This window comes from Hypomesus nipponensis, chromosome 7, assembly GCF_054491055.1.
Source record: "Hypomesus nipponensis isolate SF chromosome 7, ASM5449105v1, whole genome shotgun sequence".
In the NCBI taxonomy this organism is placed as follows: domain Eukaryota; kingdom Metazoa; phylum Chordata; class Actinopteri; order Osmeriformes; family Osmeridae; genus Hypomesus; species Hypomesus nipponensis.
The window spans coordinates 8,592,911-8,614,576 of NC_140367.1; the positions used below are offsets into that span (position 1 = coordinate 8,592,911).

Below are 21,666 nucleotides of genomic sequence, written 5' to 3' on the forward strand. Positions count from 1 at the left end.
TGAAAACTCTGTGCCGCAGCAGAGCCCAAATGCCAGCAGCACTAACTGTTTTCAATTTAATACCAGGCACCAGGGGGACGAGAGGGAGAGTAAGAGACAAGAGAGAGAGAGAGCGTCAAGAGATGAAAAATGGGCGGGGGGGGGGCAGCTGGATGGGACTCTATTTATACTGTTGGAGGGCGGGTTCTGGGATGGAGAACTGGGCAGCTGGCCTCAGGGCTTCTGATGCCTCACTCCCTCCCCGGCCCTGGCTACTCCTCCTGGGCTCCGGGCTCCAGGTCATCCCTCACCTGGACAAGCAGTGTGCTCAGCAACAAGAGGAACCAAAGCATCTAAACTGCGGAGAGGGGTCGAGGGGGAGGAACGTGGGGTTCTGTCGGGAATTGGCTGGGGCAGGTGGGTGGATGGGGTATGACCTTTCATAAACAACTCTGTTTAATGTGTGGATTTTACACTTACTCCGTATTAAACAATGTCTATACAATGTCCGCGCAACGCTCGGACACTTTATGACTAGTTTACAGAACGAGACCAATCCAATATTCCGCCAAGACCGTGAGACTAAACACTCTGGAAAACATCCAAACACTGTAATAAGATGCATACAACAAAGTTGGAAACGTAGTGGGAGAAGACACATTCGTGAATCCGCGACCTAGCTGACTATTTTCCCTCAGTTATCAAAACACCATGGATTGGATTTATGGACAACTAGGAAAATAAAGGGGTTCCCATGCTGTGGATAAATGTTTGTGTAGAATCTTATGTCTGGCCGCAGGGAGATTCCAGGATTGAAAAGGAAAATAGGATGGAGTACCTCCCACTGAGGTTTATACGGTTTATCACGGTCAACAGTGGTCAATGATTGTCAACCAGACTTACACCCATTAAACCTGTCAGTACAGAGCTGAAAATATGATATATCATTTCAGAATGTAAGGACATATGCAATTAAGTGTTTTTTTTTTCATTTTTTATTTAATCATCTGTATTTTTAGGGGAATGAAAGAATCAAAAAATGATTAATGATCACTGTTGCACAGCCAAAGCACAGCATATCAGTATTGCAGTGAACTTCAATTTCACAAGATTTGCCCCAGCAAAATGTGACCCATGATGTCTGTACCACAGAACGTTCTGAAGATGGGCCAAACCAAATGACAGCTTTCTGAAGTAAAAGGAGCTGTATTCTTGGTCATAGATTTACAGTAACTATAACAGTCCACATTCACAGTAATCATAAACTACATTTACAAAAACACAATTACGTCACTTACATTTTTGTCTTTGACAGTATTAAGAAACACAACACAACCCACAGACCACAATCCACCAAACCCAGAAAAAGTTGTTTCCTGAGAGCCTCATAACATCACGGTCACTTAGTTACCACTTAGTGAGCAAGAAATGGAGAACTGGGGTACTCCTATGAAACCAAGTCTATTTTTAACTCTGAACTCTCCCTAAACTGTGACGTCCACATCCGGCAAACCCACAGTTCTCCACCTTCCTGACCCGTGAATCACGGGTCTCCCTAGCCTCCCTCACGGATTAGCTAACCTTGACAACCCTCCTCCCATCACCCAGCCCTTCACCCCATACAATCCTCCCACATATCTTCTCTTCCTGGCTCCAGTTTCTGGGAAATGCTGCTGGTGTAAGAGCAGAGGGAACACTGATGAGCCTTGTATTGTTGTCCGTTACATTGTATCCATTTAGCAGATGATTTCATGCAAAGCGACGGACAATTAGGGCATATAGAGATTACTGCAGAAAATTAAGGATCAGCAATGCATTGTTCTAACTTTATTTAGCTCTTCAGAGTCACAAAATCTGTACATATATTTGTATGTCACTTTGAATCAAAGCATCTGCCGAATAATTCAAATGTAAAATGTAAAAAATGACGTACAGTTACAGTTTAGACTGCACCATTCTCAAGCAGAGCTTTGAATTAGGGACAGTCCTTCACAGTGTCTTTTGGATCAACGGATCGTGCAAACTGAGAGGTCATCTTGTTTCTCAGCATGCAGTAGGACCACAAGTATTCAGTGTTCCCTCACCATCATGGCGTTGTACACCAGCTATTTCCATACAGTCATGTGCCCCCCCACTCCCCCCTCCCATCCCACTCATTCATGGCTGGTGTGGTAGCTGGTGCGGTGGCTATCTCACGGCAAACCTAGTCATTTTGTGTGTGTGTGTGTGTGGGGGGGGGGGGGGGGGGCGGTTCGGACCGCATACCAAATATGTCCAGCGCGGCCTCACTCTCCGAGCAGGGCAGCGGTGCAGTGCATCATGGTCCCACTGCTGTCACAGAGGTCACCGGCTATCCATCACTGTTTATTGCCTGGAAGACGCAGGCCCCCGTAGTGAGTGGGAACCCATGGGGGGGGGGGGAGGGGAGGGGAGGGGGGGTCAGGGTCGTGCTTGTGTTTCCGGACCAGAAGCCTCCTCTGCTGGACGGGGCTGGAAGCAGATAGTCATGCTCCTACCTCCCTGAGAGGAGCAGGGGGGGGCGGGCCGAGGCCACGCCTTGAGAGGAGTCACTGACATCCACGGCGCTTTGATGGTGAAATGTTGAAAGGGGATGGGGAATAGTCGGGGCTAATGATAAACACTGGGAGGGGATGAGCACTTCCAGGGTGATGATTACACTTCCTGGTTAACTGATCTGTAGGGCAAGCGGGGGAGGAGGTCTCAAAACTATCGTTCTGTGCTGACAGGTCTCAGATAACAGTAGTATCCGCGTATCCTTTTCTGATAAGCTATTTGATAAAGTCAGATCAAGCCAAAGCACATTTCTACAGCACATTTAAAACATTACGTAGGAATAGTGCATCATAATCGGATCAGAATTGCATAGAACCAATCAATGTGGACTAAGCATAGCACAATATGATAAATCAAAACAAAGCAGTAAACAATTTCACCTTAAACACAAGGACAAGGGAACACTGATTCTGATGTTTGAGATTTGATTTGTTGAGGAAAAAACCTCCCAACTCCCCTGTTTAAGTCTGACGCTGTTTAATCTGGTTCGTCTCAGAGTCCAGACCATCTAAAGGGAGGTTTGTTTGGTCTATTTTCCCAAGCAGAAAGAGTATACTTAAAACAAATTAACATGTGTCACGTAAGAGCGTTGTCTACACAATTATAGTGTGCTTAAAATGTACCCATTTTGTATATTCACATACTTATTGCCAGCTTTAATATATGTAAGTATAAAGTTAATTTTTCTCACGTGTGGCCAGAAGTCCAGGAAAGAGAAATCCTAATTGAATAGTCTGTCACTTACACTCTATGCGTCTTACAGTCCAGTGTGGGTACACAAGGTCTGAGGACAGCATATGTGTGAACGAGCTCACATGACTGTGTTTCATTAGGAGGCCGGCATGTTGTGCAAAGTTAAACTTAGTCAACAAGGAATGGTTTAGGTGGTCAACATTTCAACGGACTCACGGCCAACGTCCAACACTGGCGCTCATCTCCTTTCCTGAAAGCCACTGTTTTGACTGACCTGTCAAACATGAGCATTTACTGTGGACTACAGAGCAGCTGCTCATACTGTAAGTGTGTTTTACGTTTCATTTTTGTTTTTGTTTTTTTTTAATCACGGTGTCCTACTTAAGCACAATGGCATGTGTTCTGGGGGTGGGGGGGAGACATGACCAGTGAGTCATACTCACTAGGACAGGTCCAGTTCAGCATACTCACTTGGACAAGGCTTGGCCTCATGTTTGGTTGTATTCCCTCAGAGAGCCTTTCGGCATTCACAATCTTTTTTAGCTCGCCCCTCTTCCTGTGTCTATTTAGCGGGTTGTCAGGCAGATGAAAGGTATTTCCTCTGAGTCACCGCCCCGCTCCCTTTTGTCATTACAGAAAAGATCCGGCTCCGGACACCTCCAGTACACTGTTTTCCCATGATCCCCGGCGGTGGGCCAACCAAATAACAGGTCTTGGCTATACTTAGACTTTTGGAAATGAAAATGCACTTTACTCCGAATTATTATGCTTAGTACGCTGGCCTACTTAGACAACATAGTTTCCGGGGGGTTCTGTTTTGTAGATATTCTTCCTTTGTGGAACAGATCAGGAAGAACATGTGGTGAGATGTGACAGAGAGCATATCTAGGATGTTCGAGCACCCACACAATCTCTCATCTTTGACTGTAACAATGACGCAGCAATACTGAACATACTGTACGAAAGTGATTATGCAACACTTAAAATACTGCTAAGACAGACAAGAGGTATTGTAATATTTGCTATTACATATTTCTCTTATGTAATCAAGAACTTAATTCTGATAATATTAACCTGCTGTTGGTGGAATATCTGATTTGGGCTTTGGGTGATGTCACACAGAGTCAATGCAACGAAGGTGGTGGAATCCGGTCCTGGGAGGTTTCATTTTGAGAAATAATAACACAGAAGAAGAACCCTCATTCCTCTAACCCCCAGACACTGACTCAGAGAAGAATGCCGCAAATACAATGACTCACAACTGCTAACAATGCTTGATTGATGGTTAACAATGGCGGCCATGTTTTCTGGTTCGGTTTCTCCGGAAGCCCCATGGAAGCTAGTCTGATATTGCAACACCTATGTGGGGTCGAGGTATGTCGTTTGACGCTACTGGTCTGAGAAGCCACAGTGTGATCCCATTCCATGCCAGTAACTCATAAACAACATGTTAGTTATTTCTGCCTATTGGACATCCACCAGACATTCCAGAATGTGGCGAATGTTCCAGAATGTGCTGACACGCACCACTGAACAAACAATGGATCATTTTATAGGTAAGTGCATTGTGAAAAATAATATTATGTTCCATAGAAGATGATGAGGGTAATGCTAAAATCAACAGGCTCCCCTACAGTTAATACCAACATTGTAGATGACATAGTGTACTGGTAGAGGACCTGAAATCTGACGTGTAACATCCTTCTTTCAACAATATGACATGGGTTGACAAGGGTTGTCCTTGACACACACTGAATACATTTTGAATGCCTTAAAAATATGCACTGTTCGTCATGCATACCCCATTTGGACAGTTTATATACAGTACCAGTCAAAAGTTTGGACACATGGAATAGGAAAATGTGTCCAAACGTTTGACTGGTACTGTACGTGATGTGAACAATGTGATACTTTGCCAACCTGTGTTTTGCTTGTGTGTGTGCATGTGTATCTGTATGTGTATCTGTGTGTATATGTGTGTGTGTGTGTGTGTGTGTGTATGTGCAGGGCCGGCGCAAGCACCTTCGCCTGTATATTAATGTATTTTCAACTACAAATGAACATTTCCACACACAAACTGCCATTCTTTATACAAACAGTATGTCATTTGTCTTTGGCGAGTTGCCACTCGACTTTTGAGGAGGTGGTAAACAGTGAAAATCCCTGAAGTGTTAATGAGAAAGCCTGTTTAGGGCCATGGTTCTGAAACTTGGGATTATTCCGGCTCGGTTGCATAACTGGCCGTCCCTAACCTGGCTCCTTAAATCCCCGGAGAACAGCCACCCAAGCGATATCTCCTCTTGGCTCGCTGAACACTTACATAAACAGAAGGGGACTAAAGAGTGATCAGGAACAGTTAATTATGGGCCGGGTGTAGGACAGAAGCTTGACAGTTTCAGTTATCTTATGTGTATTTGGTACGGTTTGTAAATCTATTCTTCTCTTTTTGATATTTTTGGCCATGTTTGTGCGGGTCCCAGGACAACTAGTCGATGTTGATACATCAGCTAATGAGGATCTGTGTCAAATCAAGAAAAACAAGAATTTGGCCGATAGATGCGACATGAGGACATGAGAGTCTCACAGTTCTCTCATTTCATTTGATATTCTGCATTGATGTAGATTGTCGATTGTGTCTATTTTCTATTGTCTGTTTTACCCACGCTGGCAGTTTACCAACCCACCCACCTCCCTGTGCCACCCCTCACCAGTGTATCACCGCTCATTTTATAGTGGGCACACAGGAGTTCCTTGTGGGCACATGGTGTCCACACTCTGCTTTCATAGCGACACACTGCTTTCAACTGTTTGGTATTCACAACAGATGACCAGATGACCATACAGTAAGGACATCACACTATCTAGACAAACACTGTGCACATTGGCACAAGCAAAAGCAGGTATGGAGCAACATGCATTACACAGTAGATGACGTGAATTACATCAGACTCGTATGTTTTTCCTTTCAGTGAGCTGTTTCCAGCGGTTTGGGCTGAGACTGGAATGTTTTAGAGATGAGAAAAAAAGAAATAGAAAAAAGAGAGAAAGAAAAAATACAACCAGTGTAAAGTTCCAATATGTCATGTCTATGTGATTCTGAATGGCATCATCGTGAGTCGTGATTGGCCGCGGCGTCTGTCGTCTGAAGTAGTTCTGGGGGGCGTTCACATTCAGCGCACTATATGTAATTTGTGACTCGCGAGCAGAGCAGCATTGACAGCTTGACCGGAGACAGGCGTTGGACATACGCAGAGACGCGAGTGCAACTAGGATACTCTGAAGAGCCCTAACCGAACTTGACACTTGTTTTATTTAAAGTTAGACTACAAGACAGGAGACAAAAAAAAGTCAGAAAAATGCAGTCATTCTACCAGCTGATCAGCGTACTGTTTGTCTTCGGCAGCCTCCAGATAAACCAACTGACAGAAGGCTGCTCGTGCGCTCTTTCGCACCCGCAAGATGCGTACTGCAACTCTGATATAGGTGAGTCTCACGTTTGAGAAATAAAGTTCAAAAATGTATTTTAAAGGGGGAAGAAGAGGGTCTCACTAGATACCTTAGGGTTGTTGTCAAAGTTTTGGTTAATACAGTTACATTAGAGCACTGACGATTACTTTAATAGGTTGATTATCGCGCGCACTACATCCATCTACAGTACTCATGAAAAGATGAACGATAAGTTTTAAATCTGACTGTAATGTGTGAATTGTATTCATCAAATATTGTATGTATTTCACTCCACATTATTTGGTCGTATTCAGCATTTAAAATGAACGCAAAACGTATCTTATATTCGGTGCATAATGTTCATTTCAATGCAAAGTTATTTCGGGCTTTAGTCATCCAAGTTAGTTTAAAATAGCCTGACACACTTCATTCTAACTGTATCAGATGTAATGTTTACTACAGCACGTTTATTTTGAGGAGAATAGATCAATGCGTCATCTCTCAAATTAGTAAGGCGAAAGGAAGCCCACTTCCCTCTTTCTCCTCCTGAGTACGAGCTAACCGTCTCCATAGAAACAGGTCCCACTGACTATAATGTTTTTCAGAGCAAATTACCTCTTGCTGAGCAATAAAACGGAACAGACAGGCAGACGGTAGCCAGCCAACTATTTTACAGCTTCTTGAATATTGCACCCATGTGTGGAGGTTAGCAACGGCAAATTTAAAGTGCAGACTCACTGTTTTGCTACTGTCCTGGGATCAGTTTACTGTTTGACTTTCTATGCTATTCAAGAGCCAAAATAGCATGAGTTCTTGGTGGGTCTTTTTGGGGTGTTTTTCTAGCCTAGCATGCTCTCTGCCCTCTATATTCCAGCTCCAGTTTTCAGTTGCTCCTCATTCCTCAAAAAAAGCGAGTTTTCTGCCCATTTTTCTGCCCAATTTTCTGCCCATGTTGCACATACTTGGAACGGCTAATTCCTAACATTCTAGCGTTAGGTACGGAGTCAGTTTTAGACATCTTAGTCTAAGACGAGTTATTCATCTAGGCTCACTTGGTGTTCATGCCAGCCATTTATTTGCTTGTAGAGCTTAGACTGCGACCCACTTAGGTCTTAAAGCCACGGAAAAGGGACAAGGCTTTGTAATGCATGCTTTAACACCAGGTCATGATTACACTGACATCCCAGATCAGTGCTGTTTTACTGAGAAATCCCAGCCCAATCTGACTAGTCGTTTGATACAACTAGATCCATGTGTAATCTGTTGTTACCTTAGACCCATTTTAATTTGGATTCCTTCACTCACCCAATGGAGTGGAGGTGTACAAAGTATAATAGGGGTTTCTTTGGCAGGTTAACAAAAAAGACAGTGCGGAATAGATACGGGTCAACTGGGATATTTCCGAGGGGGTATTTGAGTGGAGAGCTCTTTGCCTATTAGCCCTGTGTGTGTGTTGTAGAACTGGGGCAGTTCCTCTGCCGCTGGGGCAATGTGTGTTCGACCGACCCCATTCTCTCCCCTTTTACACACGCGCACGCACACACACACACAAACGCACTATGGATATGGGTGAGCAGATTAGCTTTGAAAGAGATGGCCATTAAACGTCCATTAAGGTGGTTTGAGTGGTCCAGTGCCGTTCAGCAGAGAACAAGCAGATTTGTGGGAGGTCTTCACAGTGGAACCAACTATGACGTCACTGGGCTCTGCTTCTCCATCCCTTCTATACAAGTGCTCCTCAGTCCGAGCAGAAGGCTGTGTCTGCCGTCTGATGAGAAGTGAGATGACAGTCACTGTAGACGGACGCTCCCGTTCTCTTCACGGGAGGGCAGAGCTGTTCTGAATGAGTAGATCATCATGCCGTTTTATAAGTTAACCATTCATTCTCAGCGTTTGCAACTCCAATGAACACCAGAATGCCAAAGGGAATTAATGATTTGGAGGAGGTGCCTTTCTTCCAGTTGATCTGGTTGCATTGTGTTGAAGGTGTAGGTAAATGTCAGCATGACAAACAGTCATGCAGCCATTTCAACACTCCTGCTTCAGCTCATGGTGTTGGCAAAGGAAGATGCATGCCAGCATAGAATCTAGGCCTAGCCTCAATGGGGCCAGTGATATTTTGTGAGCTCCACAAAATCCGCATTTTCAAGGTTTTGGCTTAGCCCAGCGGTCTCTTTGAACGCTTGTGGCTCATTGGATGCCTGTTCCCTTCTGCTGCTGAGAGCTATGGTTGGATACGCATGGAGCTTTAGAGCCAGTACTAGGATGTTTTCGACTTTTACCAAGAGCCTTTCATCTGAGCTTGCTCTGTAAAACATTTAGCGACAGGGAAGAAAGTGATGAAATATATTTATTTTTTAAGTTTAAGTTTGCAACAGGGTATTGTATCAATATATCGCTACAAGACTCTGTAATTGAGCTATCCATGCATTGTGAGCAATTTTCTCTCCACGTTAGAAGAGAATTTTCTTGCATTATTGCACAACTGAATATATTTGAAGCACGTTACAGCATGCCAATATCTTGTGATCAAGCTTCATGAGTACGTGCAGTTTGACTTGGCTCGGCCATGACGGTTTTGGAAAGTGAAGCAAAGCTCTGGTGCCCCAGCAAACTGCAGTGACTGATATTTCTATTTGAATCTTCTTGACATATCCAAACAAATGCGTGCCAGAAGATTGTCAAAACAGGGTATGTCAAATGTAGGATGGTGAACAGGTCCAAAACCCTTCCAAGACGTGTACTGCATCATCTTAGTGGTATGAGGTGGATGTTTACAAAACACTGTCACGCTTTGATAAGCAACTCAGTGATGTAACATCCCTCCGAATCCTACAGTATGCAGCAACATGTATTGGATAAAAACAGTATTGATGTACATTCAGGATATTGATGAAAAAAACAACTACAGAATGGTGCAGCGGTGCCTTAAACCTGAAGCAAAAATCTCAGAGATGTGCCTTCAGTGAAGGTCAAACATCAAGGTTTTTACATGGAGCACAAGTGGATGCATATGCAAATGGGGACCTCTTTCACGTGTCCCAAGTTGAGCAGCACTGCCTGGTGTGTGGAGAAAGGCTCTAATTTCCACTGTCAACTTCAAAGGCAATATGGGGGAACATGAATCCTCCCTGTTAGAGACCCGGAGGCCAGTTCAAAGCATGCTCCCGTTGTTTCACATGCCCCGTTTTCTAACCGCAAGCATAATCTCCTATGGTGAATGAAGCAGACAGCCTTGTGAATGAGGAAATGAGGCTACGCTAAATACTACAACAAAGGCTAAACAACAACAACCTGAGGGGATCTTGGAGTAAAAAGCCCAGTGACAAACTACCATTGGGAGTTCAACCATCTTAAGTCTCCTCCCCTACCTCAGTGAACCCCGTCATCGCTGCATTTCCAGACAACTGGGATTAGCCATTTCCTGACATTTTTCATCCTGTATACCTGGGCCAATTATGCCTTTTTTTTGGGGGGGGGGGGGGGGGGGTGACTGGTGGCTGTGATTTGGTGGCAACTGAAACAGGCCTATTCACACGCTTTCAAGGAGAGGGCTTTTTCCCCCCAAAGCTTTTCAAGCTCCAGATTAGTGTTCCAGCCTTCAACTTTGGCCCTGAGGGTTTGTATCCCTCCAGTCCTAAAGACCTGCGGTGACAGGAGCAAAGCTCCCGATACTTGTACCATGCACCGATTTAATACGGAAGATTACACTCAGGTTTGTGTGCATGCTTAGCCTGGGATAAGAACCTAGAGAGAGACTGATCTGGTGTACGGTTAGACAATATGTATTAGTGGATATGAGGGAAAGTCCAGGGGTTGAGCTGGAGGTTCCTGTCACCAATGACACGTTAGAAAGTTCCAGAGAGAGATTAGGTAGGCCTAGTCTAAAGGTTTAGTCTTTGGAAATGGGTTAAAGGTTAAATAGGGGTTAGGGAGTGATATAGGTAATTTAGAGATAGGGGTTAGGTCGGGTTGGGATAGGGGTTAGCTTGGAATAGGGGTTGGTTGTGTCTGGGACAGAGATTCCACAGGATTTGGGATAGCGATTTAGCAACACTGAGTAGTTACAATCTATTCAGGGTCTTTTCCTTGCAGTCAGCTACATTTCACCATCTAACTGCTCCCCAAGAGTAAGACAAATGAAACTCTGAGTAAGAGAATGCAGGTTCTGTTATAAGGAACATGATGTCATCTGGGACCAGCTCACTGCTATCCAAGCTGCTTCATCTCTCCCTGCCAGGATGGCCTGTTACAATAGGTCAAAAGGTGCAGGATTCCCTGCAAGTTTGACATGTTCATCCAATGAACACGGGACATATCGGTTAACTAAGGCATCCCTTTTCTACTGACCACTTGAGCATTGCTTTGAGCTTTGTTTGTAATGTACTGAAAGGCATTCTGTTTGAAATGGAATAGATGGCTCTATTCCAAGCCTACAGGGTCATTGGTTTTTCAATCCAGGTCAATTGTATTCCCACAATCAAAGTGCTCTGACACACACAGACACACACACCTCAAACAAGGGAATGTAGTTTCTGAGGTTTATTTTTGTGTGTCACACTGAGAATCCTTCACCTCCTCCTCGCATCGAAGTTGGAACATGTTACGCATACTAAAACCCACTGTCTCTTCCCCACCCTCTCACACATACACATATCCACATGCACACATACACACACACACACAAACCTTGTGAGGGTGACTTTATTGTCAGTAATTGGGAGTTTAGTGCACAGCAAGATTCTCCAGCAAAAGTAAAACCACAGGGTTTGTGATTTGAAATCCCCTTTGTGTTCAGATTAGTATTTGAATGCATCTTTTAGTAATCCCACTCTACAAGAGATACTTTGCTAAATTAATTCACATTTCCCTGACACCCCGATTTCTTCTATCACTATTTTTATAAACCCTCCTTTTTCCTAGAACGTGTGTTTAAATACCCTGCAAAACATAAATATGCATGCACTGAGAATGGTGTAGCACTTCCCTGTAATTGCTACTTATCCGTTGCGCCACAGAGAGAAAGAGAGAGAGGGCCACTTACAGTGCCATATATATAGCCTAGCTGTTAGAGATTCGAGCTGCTGTGTCTATTAAAGTTTAAGTCAGGTGGATATCATATGCGGTCCTTGGTTAGGAACAGGGTTATATAAACATCAGCAATTTAGTCATTTGGATAACAGGCGCCTGAAGAGACACACATTTAGGGAAAGACAGCTCATGGTAACAAATCCTGTCGTATTCTGAGGAGTCTGTTCTGGGAGACTTCCCTTAGAGGCTGAAAGGTCACCGAAGGGAATGACACAAACCCACTCTCTCGTAAGCAGCTGGGTTCTTTCCTACATTCCACAGAGCAATGACACTGACACCCCCCAATTAGTGTCCACTGTCCACAGTAAAGGCAGTTACTAGGAACAAAAAGGATGGTGTGGCTCCGGTAGCTCTAGATTTCACATCACCCCATACGACTCAAACAGCACACACACCTGACCTGGGTCAAGGAGGAAGATCGAGTATATTAAAGTATCGTAAAGTCATTTTACTGCATTTAATCCGCTACTCACGGCTGCAGCCATGCGACGGATTCGCTGGTTTCACGGCAGCGGGAGCGCCCAATCAGGTGCCCCGAAGTATTTGACGGTATTCGGAGAAAGCGTTTGCCCCAGGTCTGACTCATGGCAGGCACCCACCGAAGACCTGGAAAACTATGTGCACAATTCTTTTGATGCTTCTTGGAGGTCAGGGGTAAAGTATTGCTTGGGGCCCCTCCTGAATAGAACTGCCTCAGATCAGATGCAGGAGTGGGACCAGAATCTAGTTTCATATCTGCACATTCCCCAGTAATTGTGCCCTGTGCTCTGTACAACATGTATCTGCATTTAAGGTAGGTACATACCCAGCCTTGTTAGGTAACATTGCTTGAAGGGTCATAATACAGGCTGACAGATTAATAGAGCATATGACCTTGGTTAGATCTCTGAGAAGGACAGAATTAATCTTTTTTTTTTTTTTTTTTTAAAGGAGATTGCTTAGAAACGATCTGTAGTTTGTGTGAATGTGTAATTTGCTACATGAATGTCAGTGGCATTTTTGACTCGATCACTTGGAAGTGATGTCATTAATTTATTCGGAGGTGGGAATGCTATACGAGCTAAACAAGGTGTTCTCAAGTATCCAAATATGCTGTCAGATATGTATGTCTGATTATCCACACCCACCTTTCTAGTCCTTTCCATGCGAATGGGACTGAATAAACACAGGCTGTAAGAATGACACTGCCTTCTCTCTGACTACAGTCGAAAGGAATGAGATTCTTTTCCTTTTTTCCCCTTCTATCTTCTTTCTTTTTTTTCTACCCATCTCGGAATGTGAGCCTCAAAGGAATGTGGGAAGGAAATTCCACCAGGCTAAAGATAACAAACATCCCAGGGCTTAGTTATGTCTGTGACTCTCTAGTGTCCGGGAGCAGGTGAACTTCACACCAGACAGTCGCCACCCCCCCCCCCCCCACACACACACACACACAAACACACAACCACCCCTGGGCCCACACAACTGCAGTAGGGACTGTGTGTGTATGGGGGGAGGGGCTATTCACCAGCCTAAATGAGGCTTTGCTCGTAAGCTAGTCACCTGCAACTGCCCTACTCACTCCAACAGTGAAAGCAAACAACTGGGACCCGCGGCCAAACGTTTTCACCTAGACGTTGTTTACATGAGGGCGAGGGCCGATAAGATCTTTTCCACCCTTGTTCTCAGTACAGATGGAAGCTTGTTTAAACACAGGAGACACATGGTTTTACGATGTAGAGATGGAGCTGAAAGAAGGGGAAAAAAACAAGCCGGTGAACTGTCCTCAGAGACTCCTTTGGTCTCTGTGTGTCAAACTCAATTCCACCCCGCCACCCCCGCCCCTAGTCCCCCCTTTCAGTAGACGTTCTTGGCAAACGGCAGCAAAGTCAAAAATCTGATGAATAGATGACCTGCAGAGACCACTCCTTGTTGGATGTCACTTAATAAGGAAGTCAAGTGTATCGTGGGGTCTGAATTTGCCGGATTGATGGATGGGGCTTCTAAAATATGGTCAGTTTGAATCACTGCATAGATTTATGTTATCTGTTGTCTTCTATCCACAGTGATCCGAGCTAAAGTGGTTGGTAAGAAGCTTCTGAAGGATGGGCCTTTTGGAACGATACGCTACACAGTGAAGCAGATGAAGGTGAGTCATGGCCATCTCTAAACTATGAACTCCTGTTAATATCTAACATCAAACTCAATATCAGCAGATCACCCAGACATCTGTGATCCGCTACTGTGCTATAAGCCTAGTGGAACGGTATGTGGCAAGTTACATTACATTGGATATTTTATTCATTTAGCAGATGCTTTTATCCAAAGTGACAAAACAAACAGTGCATACAGTAGTTACATTCTCTGTAGGGCTAACACATACTTTGAGGTAATATCGAAAACAGTTGGGAACTCATGGACTAATGTGTGTAATCTCACAAATAGCCTACTTCAAAGGCAGTGACAGCTCTGTGGAAGACATCATCATGACGAGGGTGCTAGAGAGTGCAGAAGCTTCCTCAAGGCTCTGTGATCACTAAGGCCCTCATAGGCATTACATTTTAAGTCATCATTTACGTCAGAAAATACAGCGTATGGTAATGAGTGATTGCATTACTAAGTAATACCTTATCCTCCTCCAGGTCACCTATGTGGCTACATACTTCCTTTAAGCAACAATAACATTTAAGATACAGGGGATTAGGCTTATAAATTGTTTACGGTATATTCCTCTATTAACTCTTGGCCTCTGGTTATTTTGTCTAATCTAGTTTAATCTGTTTGAGATTAAAATCTAACATAGCAATGATGGCCTCCTTGTGAACTATTAACAGTTTATCATGAATAGTGCCTAAAGAAAGAGTTTCCCTCCAAAACCCACAAACTGACCCCTTTGAGAGTTACTGTGTATTTTTAGTTGAGTTTTTCAGCCAGAAACTCCTCATTTTGAGCCCCGTGACTAGCTTTTATTTTTGTTTTTATGAATGTTTTCTTCCCAAGAACAGCATGTCTAAACAGGGATTTCCTGTTGTTTCCAGACAAATAAATGACATTGCACAAAAGCTCTAGCAAATCTTAGGGCTAACTTTGAGTCCAGCAAGGATTGGTTGTAGCTATCTGATTTGGCTGAAACAAACCACAGTTTTACACATAAAAAATGTGACAACGTGACAATAAGTAATGTAATACGATTATTTTGTATTTGTATAAAGATAAGAATCTGTTACGTTGTCCTCATCATACAATTCTTCCAGAAATGTCTCTAGATTTTATCATTTGCATTCCTCATTGTTTTGGTACAGCTTTCGAAATGGCTTATTACTCAATCCTGTTATGTCAAAAGCTGGTTGTGTGCAGTTCAGTGAAAGTATTTTGTTTATAACACAGTGTTGTTTGTGCCACGTTCTGTAGATGTACAAAGGATTCACCAAAATGCAGCACGTTCAGCACATCTATACTGACGCCTCGGAGAGCTTGTGTGGAGTGAAGTTTGACATCAACAAATACCAGTACCTTATTACAGGTGAGCCATTTTGTCATTAAATATGTCAAATGGGTAATCCAGTAAACTTCTCTCTTCTTCTCATGAGTCTTAAAATGAACTTTTCTTTCACATGAGCCTGTTGCTCCTGCTCCCTCCAAACAACACACAAAGCCACAAAAGCAGGGTTGCTAACAGCAGCCTCAGTTTGTTTAGTTTAAATGCAAGTCCCTTCCCTCCCACCCCCCCAGAGCTGCTCTGTGACACAAACTTTCCCACTATTTATAACCTGTTGCTTGCCACTGTGCGGAAAACACAGCCAAGGGGCACTTCTTTCAAGTCTATTTCCCTCCTATTCTGAACATAAAAACTGTAGAGAACACTTCCCACCCTCTGTATAGTTAATTAATTTCTGGCAGGAGCATTTACGATGCGCTGGTTCAGGTAGTTTACTGTACGTCCCAGAGCCGGCCATATAGACGCCTAGCGTGTTTCCGTCACTATATCCTAAACCTGTGAACTTGGCCTCCGGAGCCAGTGAAAACGGAGGAAGTCACCAGGCAACAAAGACGTGTGTGTTTACTGTGGCAGGGTGACGATGACATCACAGGCCACCGTCTCTGCTCAGGGGGTCTATAATAAGGACTGTGGTTCCTGGGACGACAGTTTCAGGACTATGTTACAGGCATGTTGAGTACGTTAAGGACTGAGAGATCAGCTTTACCCCGTCCCCTTTTGTCAAGCCTGATGACTGCTTGGCTCCTGATTAGCTACATAGAAACGCGTCGAACACTCCACAATGCCTATTAAGTCAGCAATTGACAGCTGCAATCCACATGAAAGAGGTTGTGGGCTGAAGAGTAGGGGCGTGGAAGGGGAAGGAGTGGGACTGTATTAGCTAGGCGTCAGATCCCTGTGCAGTAGTGACATGTTTGCGTAGATACAGAGTGATGAACAGCCAGGGTCTTGAGTGTTAGTGGCCTGCAGTGCACCTGTTCCCAGAGGTGGAAGTCCTAACATCGGTGGTAAGCTGTGATCCTAAATATAGAGGACTGCCAACTTTTTGACATTCAGAATTAGCGGTCTTGGTTTAATATGGGCTTACTGTAGTAGATTGTCTTACAATGTTCGGTCAGAATCAACACTTTGTCTGGTAAAAAATTCACTTGAAGTTTCCCTGCTCCAACCAATGCTCTCTCCCCCCCCTCTCCCCTCCCCCTCCCTCCCCTCCCCCAGGGCGCGTGTTTGATGGGAAGGTCTACACCGGGCTGTGCAACTTCAACGAGCGGTGGGAGCGCCTCTCTCTGTCCCAGAAGAAAGGCATCAACCACCGCTACCAGCTAGGCTGCAACTGCAGGGTGAGTGGGAACCAGTGCGCCCCCGGTGAGCAGGCCCAGCAGCAGATCGAAGGAGAGGCCAGGGAAAGGGGCCGAGGACAGGGTAGAGGCCGGGGCCGGGGTAGAGGCCGGGGCAGAGGGAAAGGCAAAAACCAGGGAAAAGGACAACAGAACACTCTGCTGAAGCACAGGTTCCTACTCTGAGTTCTACCCTGAGTTCCACCCTGAGTTCCACCCCAGTTCCTCTAAAGAGGTGCAAAATCGGGTGCAAAAAGGTCACCATATAATCTCCACTATATACTACATGTAACTACTACTGGTGATGCTTTAAAGGGAAACATTACGTGTTCACTCTGAAAGACTTTAGTTGCCTGGCATTTATAGGGTCAAAATGCATTGTCTTAATGCATTCATTTAGTTCATTCATGTCGATGTGCTAGAAGCTAATATGAAATGATCACCAATAAACACATGATAATGCAATGCTGAAAATGTACCCTCAACAGACAGGGTTATTTAAGCACAAGCAGTAGCCTACCTGTAGATTGCCACTTTGTGGAAACAATTGCATTTTTTTGTATGTGTACTGGGAAAGCTTTAAAATGTGTTTTGCTGTCCAAGAGATTGAAATGTTATGTTTTGACACATGTACATGTATGATTACAGGGGAATACACCTTTCAATTTCTGATGGTAGTTGAATGGTTTTGCTTTTCAACTGTCAAAGTAACACTTGCAACGAACCAGGAATTTGAAGGTGTCCCCTTTCATTTTCACATCATTTTGGATAATGTACCTCCATGAAATGTTACAAAAGAAACAGAGAGATGGATCAGGGAGTGACAGGCGGAGAAAGAGAAGAAAGATTTACGATGATCTTTGGGAGTTATTAAATAACTTAACTACGCTGGAATCTCTTTTAACTGTCATTCCAAACCCCTAGCATTCCGAGATCTTTGGCGGACGTCCTTAATGCACAGTCTGCTCTTGTGTATTTGTAGTCTCCAAACTCATAAATATCCTACCGTACTGCAGGGCCCCAGACATCTGCTCCCATCATTAGGTCCCATCAGAAGCATAAGCAGATTGCCAGACATGCTTCCTAAGGGCCAACACCTCTCCATTGTAACCAAACTGCCTAACGATGCAGATTCGGCAAAATCAAGAGACTGATATTGTTCAACTAGTCTTAAGGTCTGATGAACTGAAAGGTCACTTCTGACGTTCCATCAATGCACTATTACATTTAACAACCCCCTTAGAAGCTGAATTGTGTTGATTGCCGACAGCACAGACATCTCACCTCACTTGGCTCCTCACCCTAAACAACTTAGTGCCAACTTTTTCCCTGCATCTTTCTCACACTATGATTCCCAGCTGTTGAATGCTGTATCCAGTAGCACACTCAGATGGAGATATACACACATCTGATTCCACAGAGGATGTACCTGTTTACAAATAATATACATCTTCTCTCGATTCATTTAGTCTACATCGCCATTTTCCTCAGATCGGGCTAACACCATGGGACCAAACATGTTCGGCTTCACTCGCTCCTGTATTTACAATCTGTACTGCTGATTCCTCTGTTCTTCACACACACATAAGCCTTTTCACTGAAACACCTCTTTACACCTCTTTACTCCAATACAGGTGTTTCTTCCTGTAAGGGCATCATGGGCAAAAATTAAAATAAATTATCAAATGAAATGCAATACCTGAAACAGTGCTCATATCTAGTTTCAATCTTTTTGGGTCTTCTCCATTGCCTGTAAAGGCACAAAGTATAAGAAGGACCATAAAATAATGAATATTTGACTTTGTGAAAACAGTTTTTTTTTTAAGTACAATGATATGGAAATGGTTAGAATTACAGTCATTTGCATTGAGAACAGTTCCATGCACCCTTTTTCCACCTCCGTTTTCAAGTTCAGATTCATGAATTCTCCTGCTCTTTCTCTTCATCAACAGCTGTTATCTGGTATACCCCAATCACGCACATGCTTCACCCTGTCCTATTACGTTTCTAATTCTGCCTTGGCCTCTGTTCACGTACGCTAGACTGCAGACTCACTCTGTTCACTACTAAGTAACTCATTATTTGTCCTCAAAATGTACCAAAAAGTGTGTCCCCTTCAAAAAACAACAACAAGACACCAATCTGTACATCAAACTCATGCTTACAGTTAACACAGAGAGTCTACTGCTAATGTGCTCATTCAAATCATTTGATTTCTGCTTCATGGCTACATCTTCCGTTTCGCTCCTCTCTCTTTAGATAAAGCCCTGCCACTACCTGCCCTGTTTTGTGACCTCAAAGAACGAGTGCCTGTGGACGGACATGTTGTCCCATTTCGGTTACCCCGGCTACCAGTCCCGGCACTACGCGTGCGTCCAACAGAAGGAAGGCTACTGCAGCTGGTACCGGGGGATGAACTCCCGTGACAAAACAACTATCAACGCCACCGACCCCTGAGCCAAGCGTACACCTTTTCCCCAAACTCTTACCCACTGCCGTCTTCTCTCCTTGCCTTCTGTCATTGCTTCCTTTCCGACCTGCCCCACACAGACCCCGGCCCTCCCTCTCTCTCCCCCACCCCGTCCTCATCAGTCGTGAACCATTACAGGACCTGAGAAACCACTCCCTGACTAAACAACAATGAAAACTAAAAAAAACTAAACAAGAGAAAAAAACTATCTGTGCCTGTGTCTAAGCACTTCTATATAAACAATACCTTTTTGTTTTATGCTGTACATTTCAGTTCTGCCAAACGTCCTTCTTGTTTTTGTTATGCTACTAAATTATACCTAATAATGTCAGCCAGATGTCTTTTAGATTCTATTTTTGGTTGGGATAGCAATAAACACAGCCCTTTAAATGCAGATCTTTAAAAAAAATATATATAAAAAATAAACAGTGTACATTAGAAAAACATTGCTTAAATATATAGCTAAATATCAATACATGAATGTAAAAAAAAAACTTTCATTTAGTGTGAGATGCAGGGTGACAGAGCTGAAGCAATACTGTTTATACATCATTTAAATAAACAATATATAAACTCTAAAAGTGCAAGGTCAGTGCCAACATTGGTGACCATGGAATGCGACCTTGGAATGCAATGCCTCAAGCTTCAGTCACACAAAGTTATTCTATTGGTATCTTGATTCACATCAATGTGTATGTATGTTCACAGTTTTGAACTGTGACATGTCTATTTATGGATGATGCATGAATCTCTGCTTCCCTGATAGTTTTTACTGCAAAGTTTATTTTTGTCTTTAAAGAATCACTCTTGATACCAAGCAGATTGAATAATGAATTGAACAGATGAATAAATTATAAATCTATTATATATTTTCCCTCAAAGCACTAAAAATGGCTATTACAGCACAAGCATAGGGAATACTTAATTGTTTGTGGAGATTTGGATATAGGTTTTATTTTATATTTGCTGTATATGATATAAGCTACAAAACAATGAACTATATTCACTGAAACCTCTGTAGAACAAGTATGTGTGTGTTCATCCAAACAGACAACAAGCCTTTATTTGCCACAAATCTCACGAGGGTTTTTGGCCCAAACTATCTCATCATAATCCCCAGTTTGGCCATGATGAACGACCAAAATCCCAAATTGTGTTATAAATTGATGAAATGTTAGTTATGTGTTTTGAACTCCCTTAGCCGATTAGAACGATGGTACTTTTCTCACTCCTCGTCCGGTACCCACCATGTCTGTTATTTCCCCCCCCCACAATCAAACTTTAAGCAGAGGTTTCAGGCACACAGACACACACACTCACACACACAAAACTATGTTTTCTAACTGTATATTCCATTTTTTGTTTTGTATTTAACTGTTTCAGATGAACAAATGAAAGTAACATTATTGTCACTAAATTCTTCTGCCTTTGTTCCAATACGGGGTAGAGTCTTCAGTCCATTCCATTCTCACACAAGCAGACAACCCAGAGGGAGTGATACTGTAGTTCCTTGGACAGACATTAAACCATACTCTTGACAAAAAAGCCACGTCCTGTACATTATGTGTACTATGGTCAGAGCATGCCAAGCCAAGTATACAAGTCTACTGTACTCTTAATGTGCTGCATCACACACTTATACTACAATAGCTCATTATGTTCATAAAGAGTTGCTTACATAACATGCAAAAACAACATGCATACACACGCACTTGCTCAAACCACAGACATGCTCACACCACGCATCCCCAAATGGACCTGGTCCACGAATTTCCAAAGTTGCAAGCAGTTTCCCCTCATCCTCTCCTCCCCTGGTGGTTCTGCATGGATCTAATCCCTCTGTGGTATCTGTCTCAGTATTTTCGTGGTTCATTTTTGTGTAAATATACTTTCTGCTTAACACAGAAACACTTGGTCAAGTTGATGCCGAGTGCATAAAAAACGGAAGCTGGTATAAGTCTGAATACACCTCCGTGGGATACACTGATCCATAAAGGGGGAGGGGGCAAATGTTTTCTTGTTAGGGTTACAGAAATGTTTGACTTAATTTCTGTGTTTTATATTTTTATAATAAAGATTTAATGAAAAACTGGCTATCAGAGTCTGTACTGATTTGTTTACCTATTGTTGTTTTTGTTGTTCATAGGCAATAGGCATTTGACATTCACACATGAACACACGGATGAAAAGATAAGAGCAGAGGAAAAGATAGAAACGAGGGAACGAAGGAAATAAGGAAGGAAGGAAATAGTGAGGACAGCTTCCACACAGATACAGGTGTTAGGGCTCCCACCAAGAAACAGACACACATACATGAACACACACACACACACTCCCTGCCTTTGTAATGTGTGTATGGGAACACCGAAGATTCAAGGGCTTTGCCTCTGTGCTGAGACATAACAACTGATCTGTTATGACTACTCTGAGAGCAGCTTTCTATGAGCCGTCTGTGTTTGGACTGACGGAGGCATCGTCGCCAACCCTGCTGACGTGACTTGACAAGAGAGCCAAGAGATGGGGAGTATTAGGTGGAACCTGAGGTGCACACATGTTCCCTGAGGAACCAAGAGCCAGGAAACAGAGGTACCCACTGC

The 21,666-nt window shown here is 43.5% G+C and overlaps 2 protein-coding genes across 3 annotated transcripts in view; one reads left to right on the forward strand and one right to left on the reverse strand.

Moving 5' to 3' along the window:
- Positions 1 to 21,666, reverse strand: part of syn3 (synapsin III) — a 64,312-nt gene that overhangs the window by 21,355 nt on the left and 21,291 nt on the right. The window lies entirely within an intron of this gene.
- On the forward strand, positions 6,452 to 21,163 carry LOC146276615 (metalloproteinase inhibitor 3). The gene is made up of 5 exons (XM_084702069.1): positions 6,452 to 6,729; positions 13,830 to 13,912; positions 15,175 to 15,286; positions 16,481 to 16,602; positions 18,859 to 21,163. The coding sequence occupies exons 1-5, from the start codon at positions 6,603 to 6,605 to the stop codon at positions 19,054 to 19,056; spliced, it is 642 nt and encodes a 213-aa protein (XP_084558195.1). The 5' UTR covers positions 6,452 to 6,602; the 3' UTR covers positions 19,057 to 21,163.